Source organism: Zea mays, chromosome 5, assembly GCF_902167145.1.
Source record: "Zea mays cultivar B73 chromosome 5, Zm-B73-REFERENCE-NAM-5.0, whole genome shotgun sequence".
Classification (NCBI taxonomy): domain Eukaryota; kingdom Viridiplantae; phylum Streptophyta; class Magnoliopsida; order Poales; family Poaceae; genus Zea; species Zea mays.
In genome coordinates, this window is record NC_050100.1 from 5,799,483 (window position 1) to 5,806,753 (window position 7,271).

At 50.8% G+C, this 7,271-nt stretch overlaps 1 protein-coding gene across 1 annotated transcript; it reads right to left on the reverse strand.

Annotated features, from left to right (window-relative positions):
- Window positions 1-1,808: 1,808 nt before the first annotated feature.
- Window positions 1,809-5,965, reverse strand: LOC109939609 (leucine-rich repeat receptor-like serine/threonine-protein kinase BAM1). The gene is made up of 2 exons (XM_020537846.2): window positions 3,138-5,965; window positions 1,809-2,684 (listed from the first exon to the last, which is right to left on the reverse strand). The coding sequence occupies exons 1-2, from the start codon at window positions 5,734-5,736 to the stop codon at window positions 2,197-2,199; spliced, it is 3,087 nt and encodes a 1,028-aa protein (XP_020393435.1). The 5' UTR covers window positions 5,737-5,965; the 3' UTR covers window positions 1,809-2,196.
- Between the last annotated feature and the right edge of the window lie 1,306 nt (window positions 5,966-7,271).

Here is a 7,271-nt window from a genome sequence, read left to right on the forward strand (position 1 = left end):
CAAAAACAAAAAATATCTAGATGAATAAATAAATCGGTCACAAAAACAAAAAAAACTAGATGAAAAATAAATCTGGATGGACAAATCAGCGACATAAACGAAAAATATGGACAACAAAAAAACAAATTAGTGATAAAAAAATACGTCCACCATGAAGCTTGAACCCACAACCTCAAGGTTAAAAGTCTTGCACTCTACCAACTGAGCTAGACATACTTTGCTATTATATATCCGAGCTCGGCGCCATAGATCTTGGCGCCGAGCTCGGTACCACGTTGGCACCACGTCGTTCAGGTTGGGCCAGCGTAGCATGCACCTCGGCGCCATAGCCTATGACGCCGAGCTGTGTTACCTCGGCGTCATTGGCTATGGCGCCGAGTAAAGGGTCCAAAAATGACATTAAAATTTTCTAAGATCCAAACATGAATTTTTTTCCGAGGAAGAGCTAAAATATAAAAAATTCGGGCGCCCTACCTACCTAGAGATGGCAATGGGTAAATACCCACCGGGTATTACTACCCCATACCCATACCCACGACACAAAAATAACCCCACCGGGTCACCCATATACACTGGCGGGTATGGATTTACCCCCATACCCATACCCATGTGGGTATGGGTCACCCATCGGGTCACCCGTACTCACAAAAATTAAACAACTATCAATCTATTATACTATACAAATGGCAAGTATATCTATATAAATACCATTACAAAAATTTCTAGCACCATTTAACCATCCATTCAACACACCAAAGATAATTGGATAAAGTAGTAACACTATGACAGTACTACATAGCACATTACATGTTCCATTACATGGTCATTAAATTGTTGTTAAATAGTAAAAAAGTTGGATGACTAAAGTCCAAGTTCATGCTTCAGATAAGTTTATATTGGGTATTTTATACCCATGGGTTAACGGGTATGGGTGAAGGCGGAACGTTCTAATACCCGTTTACCCATTGGGTGAAGATTTTTGCCCAATAACAGACCCACGGGTAGAATATTTAGCCCACATACATACCCTAATGGAGTAAATACCCATCGGGTATCGGGTCGTGGGTACCCATTGCCATCTCTATACCTACCCAACTCCAAAGTCCAAACCAAACATCGATGACCGAGCGACTTGCACAAGGCTCATGCCGCATAGGGACCTATGGTTTGGTTGGTCACCCCCGTCTCCCGTGGAGCAAGCATATAGCCCTACCGCCATTATTTCGACGCAACAGTGCTCCAGCGGCCTCACCTGTGTAGCCTTCGGGTGGCGGCTAGTCAGAGAGGTACCACGGCATCAGTCTCAGAGACCAGACCAAACACCCAACCTGCCCGTTCACTGTTCACCGCACAACCATTTTTGTTTACCAGGTGCAAATGCCACAGCTACCACTTCCCGCCACCTCCTCCAGCTTCCTGCCAAGACACCTCGCCTTTTCTTGCTCCACGACTAGAACAGCTTGGAAGTAGTTGCGTCATCTCAATCACTAGCCACTGTACTAGTGCTAGACGAGATCATCAGCTTCCTTCTCTTAGGAACAATGGCTCCACTCGCTTTCACTTCCCAACGGAAGCGTATCTGCCCAGCTGCTGTTGTCCTGTTGACGTTAACGCAGAGGCCGAAGCATCTGATTACCGACCCGTTCCCTTCATGCACTCCTCCTTTCACATGGGCCCGCCGTCTGCCTGCTTTGAAGAGGTATTCAGACCATCTTCTCTTTTGTGCAACAACAAAAGACGATAAAAAAAAGAGAGAGTGATAGAACAGCTATCGTCAGATGCTCCGGTAGGGTATCTGTCAATTCATCTTGCAAACAGGCTCTCTTTGGAACCAGTGTAGCTTAATACCGGACTTCAAGGCCTTTAATTACGGCCCACTTCCACTGTTTACACGGGTACTGTAGAGAGCACAAGGATCTTGGTTCCACAACAAAGGTTCTGGTGCTAAATTTGACTACGAGTGCCCTTACACTTTAGTGCCTACTGGGAAATCAGAGGCTCAAAGCAATGTAACTCAACTCGCTACAGACTGTCTCCTACACTGCAGCAGCAAATGAAAACAAGGTAAACTGGAAACAACAAACATGACTATGTACAGCACAAGAAACCAAACTTACCGCATCCTAAATTACGACCTTTAAGCATGCTAGACTGACGAGTGGATTTCACAATGGTAAAGTTTTCAGTTTTGGTTACTCAGATGCTGATGAGATCTGGAGTTGGCGATGACCGACAGCTTGTTTGCTGCTGCTGCTGCTGTTCTCTCGCTTCGGCGGTTGGCGCTTCATTGGACCCAACTGGTGCTGGATGTAGAGGACTGGAAGCAGAGCCGTCACCGGAATCTGGGGCCTCCTCGCCTTGCTTGCTAGATGGCCTTGGAAACTCGCTCAGGATCTGCACGACCTCCCTCATCGTCGGGCGCTGCACGCTCTGCTCTTCGGTGCACAGCAATGCGACATAGAAGGCATGCGTCACCTCGTGCAGCGGAACGGTTGAGAGCCTTGGGTCCAGGATCCTCATCACCTGTTCTTTGTTCGAGCCTGTCGTCAGCTTCGCCCACTGGACGATGTCGACGCCGTCGCCGAACTCGCCTACAGGCTTCCTTCCGGTGACGAGCTCAAGTAGCACGACGCCGAAGCTATAGACGTCACTCTTCTCATCGACCTTCAGTGTGTATGCGTATTCTGGATAGCCACAGATGACAACAACAAAGAGCATGTCCGGTCAATTGGGAGATAGAATTTAGAAGCCAATAGCCAGACATTTTGTAAACCAAAAGCAATGACGTAGATGTAAAGAGAAATACAAAAGGAGATAAAAGAAGATATGCATTAAAACCCATTGAACATTACAATCCTGAAGGGGTAAATGGACATCATAAAGTTTCAACAGAAGATACAACAATGAAGTAACCGATCTTCAAAATGCTAAAGAGGACTAGTAGCGAGAATATAACAGAAACCATCTAGAGGAGCACCAATAATCATTACAACAATGAAGTTTATAGCTTGAGAGATAGTTTTATAACTTCAACAATGTACTAGTAAATATAAGCATTATAAACTTACGATGCATACCAATATATTCAAATGAGTACTCTATTCAGATTGACTGGATCAGGAAGGGTTGGTTTTTACCTGGCGCTATGTAGCCATATGAGCCAGCTATGGCGGACATGCATTCAGATGCCCCTGAGTCCTGCAAGAATTTCGCAAGACCAAAGTCGGCCACATGAGCTTCGAAGTTGGAGTCAAGAAGTATGTTATTTGACTTGACATCACGGTGAAGTATCAAAGGCGAACAATCATGATGCAAGTAGCAAAGTCCCTTGGCTGCCTCAATAGCAATGCTGTATCTGGTATCCCAGTGCAGGTGCCCTCCCTTATTGCCATGGAGCATCTCCCCAAGGCTGCCGATGGGCATATACTCATAAACCAGCAGGTTAGTCTCACTGTTTGAGCAGAAGCCTAGCAGGCGCACAATATGACGGTGTCGAATTCTACCAAGTGTTTGTATCTCTGCCGAGAACCCATGATCATGTGATGAGCCATGGCCCATTGCTGCGAGTCTCTTCACAGCCACAAGTTCACCATTCGGCATTGCCCCCTTATACACAATCCCAGCACCACCTTTGCCAATAATGTTCTCCTCTTTCAAGCAATCCAGCACATCATCACTGGTGAAGTCCAGGCGCTGGAATGCAGTGAGTTTCCATACTCGCGCTTCACTAGCTTTCTTCAATGACCGAGCCTTCAGAATTGCCGCAGCAGCAAATGCAATGGAGCAAATCAACAAGCCGAGCACAATGAGCAGCTTGACCGAATTGGTCAGCTCACCATGGCCATGGGCAGTATGGTCTGCCCCAGGAATGCCTGCACTGCATGGACCGAGGTATGGTCCACACAGGCCTGGGTTGCCAACGAAAGATGTGGCATTGAAGTAGCTGAACTGGCCAGTCCATGGCACAAGTCCAGACAAGTTGTTATACGAGAAGTCAACCGCTGTCAAGCTCTGCATCGTTGCAATGGATGGAGGTATCTCTCCATCAAGGTGATTCCTGGATAGGTTCAGGTAGTTCAGTATTCGCATTCCAGAGATGGCCGGAGGTATCTTCCCAGAGAGGTTGTTTTGGCTAATGTCCAAGTAAGTGAGAAGCCGGCATTTCCCAATCTCCGGTGGCACACCTCCTTCAAACTTGTTGCTGCTAAGGTCAGCCTTGGATAGCTGCTGCAGCCGCCCAATCTCCGGAGGTATGGCACCAGAAAACGCGTTCTGATCTAGAAGCAGCTTCTGAACTCCGGAGAAGTTCCCAAGAGATGCGGGCAATGCGCCCGTAAGCTGGTTGTTGGACAGGCTGATCTCACCAAGGTTAGGAGCAGCAGCACCGATCACAGCCGGTAAATTACCAGTGAGGAGGTTATCTTGCAACTCAACTTGAGTCAGCTTCGGTAATTCGAATAGCCCCTTCGGAATTGAGCCATTCAGGTAGTTCTCCCCGAGGCGGACGCGGCTCAAGGACTTGCATTGGCCGAGTGAGCCTGGGATGGCACCGAACAAGAAGTTGCCGAGAGCGATGAGAGTCTCCAGCTTGCCCCCCGTGCAGAGCTCCGACGGCAGCGTGCCGGTGAGCTTGTTCGACGAGAGGTCGAGCACCTGGAGGCGGCCGTTGCGGCCGAGGCGGCGTGGCACACCGCCGGTGAAGTTATTCTCCCACAGCTGCAGCACCTCGAGGCTGGGCAGGTCGCCAACGAAGTCGGGGATGTCGCCGCGCAGCTTGTTCCGGAACAGGTTAAGCAGCGTCAGGTTCTTGAGCTCGGAGAAACTCGCCGGTATCTCTCCGGTGAGCGCATTGTTCGACAGGTCCAAAGAACTGAGGCTCCTGAGGTAGCCCAGGTCTGACGGTATGCTGCCGGTGAGGCCATTCACCTGCAAGAAGAGCGTATCCAGATTCTGCAGCCTCCCGAGCTCCGGCGGGATTTCGCCAGAGAGCCCACAGTTGGCGGCGTCGAGGCGGACGAGCTCGGTCAAGTTCCCCAGCTCTGGCGGAAGACCACCGGAGTAACTGTTGTAGTAGCCAATGTAGAGCTCCTTGAGGCTGGTGAGGTTCCCCAGCTCGGGCGGTATCTTGCCGGAGAGCTCGTTCCCGGAGACCGCAAGGTACTGCAGCCTGGGCCAACGGCCGTACTCCGGCGGTATCTCTCCGGAGAAGAAGTTGCCGCCGAGGTGAAGGTGGCGGAGCATGGGCATGTGCGTGACCTCGAGCGGCAGCGTGGCGCTGGTGAGGTTGTTGTTGTAGAGGTCGAGCACCCGTAGGGCGCGGAGCCGCGCGAGCGCAGGCGGAAAGGAACCGTTGAAGGCGTTGTTGGAGAGGTTGAGGTGGACAAGAAGCTGCAGGCGCGCGAGAGACGGCGGGATGAGCCCGTAGAAGCCGTTGGCGCCGACGGAGAGGCGCTGCAGGCCGCGGAGCCGCGACAGCGCCGGCGGGAGCGCGCCGGACAGGTTGAGACCGGAGACGTCGAGCCCGACGACGACGCCTCCGCCGTAGCCGCGGGGCGCGCAGGTGACCCCTACCCACGCGCAGTGGTCGGAGGAGGCGGCGTCCCAGGACGCGAGCGCGCCGGTGGGGTCGGAGACCGCCGCCTTCACGGCGAGCAGCGCGTCCGCGTCCGTGCCGCCGGCCGCCGCGCCCACGGCGAGGGCCAGGAGCAGGAGCAGGAGCATCGGGAGGAAGCGCATTGGGCTTCTCTTTTCTCGGGCGCGGCGGCGGGGTGGATTGGAGAGGGAGAAAAGAGGGCGAGAGGCGGTTCGGCTCACACTCTCGGCGAGGAGAGTGCGGACAAGTGCGTGGCGTGGCGAGGGCCGAGGGGTTGTGCAGTTGTGCTTGGTGTGGGTTTGAACGCTCGATAAACTATAGGATATCAATCAAAAAAAGTTGATTTTCTTTTGTTCTTTTGGGATGTTGCGTGGGTTTCCCTTAGGGGATTGAGCTGTTTTTATAACGTGATATTGGGGCCTTTCGGTATGGATTAGAGGTGTTAATGGAAGCTGATATCCGTTAACTCACAGGTAATTACTGTATTAAAATTAAGTTATTGAAAGATTTTGCATATATCTGGGAAAAATCATTTACTTGTTGAGTATGATGAGTATAGATATGAGGAGGAATATAAACATGTCGGAGGACATGAACTCCGGTCTCTGGAGACGCCACTTAGAGAGTGTTGAGGAAACGAGATTCTGATTAATGGGGCTTATTAGTCAGTTAGGAGAGTCGATACGTCAATCCTGAAAGGACCCGTTTCTGGTTGAACCCTGCGGTACCGAGTCCGAAGTCGAACGTGGTGGAACGTGATAGAGGAAGCCAGACGTGTCGAAAGGGAACAACTCGAGTGGATCCCGCACCCGATCCCAGACTAAAATAGTCGATCGCATACCACGTCTGGCATCGAGCCACAACGCGTCACCAGTCCGCTTCCCACTTATGACATACAAGCACCTCAGGTCAGGTCGAATAACACTCACGACCTACGAGTCCCTCGGACTGCAGCACATTAATGGCTCGCGCACTTATGGCCTATCAAATTAGGCCTGAGGTCTGAGTACGAAGACCTCACGCAGGGCACTACATGACGAGCTGCACCGAGCCCCAGACTGTTAAGATCAAGGGTCGGCATAGCCATAATAATGACACTTGTGACCATCGCCGCCACCACGTCACTCGCCACGGTAAATACAGAGCCCTAGGCCACATGAGTACGCGTATAGTAGCTCCACCCTAGGCCACTCACACATGTATATATTTTATAATGCGATATTATTTATTAGAGTGTGGCATGTGAGCCGAGCCAGCGCGAGACAACTTAGAGCCGAGTCTCATTCTTAAGATCGTCTATTTCGAGCTGAGCTTTAACAGTAACCTAGCTGATCCAGCACAACTAATTTAGAGCCGAGTCTTACCTTTAAGCTCGTGCAATAGACGAGTCGAGCTCGAACAACAACCAAGCTGATATAGGCTCGGGTTATTTTCAGCCCTACGCGGCGTGATCTGCAGAATATAACTATGGTAATAGTCTCATGACATGTGTAAACGTGATTTTTTTTTTTAAAAAATGGCTTCTACGTTGGCCCGTCCACGGCACGATAGCTATCGGTACGTGTACTCACACGTGCAGTGCACGAGTATCGACGCTCCGCTGCTTTGGTTTGGCACTCCACAGCAGCCCAGCCACGGGTGCGTGCCAATGTGCCATCCATTCCCTTCGCGCCGCTTA

Excerpts from the sequence above, each read along its gene's own strand:
- LOC109939609 (XM_020537846.2), bottom strand. The coding sequence starts at position 5,736 with ATGCGCTTCCTCCCGATGCTCCTGCTCCTGCTCCTGGCCCTCGCCGTG. Across the intron at positions 2,685-3,137 it reads ATATGGCTACATAGCGCCAG|AATACGCATACACACTGAAG; the intron begins GTAAAAACCAAC and ends GTGGCTATCCAG.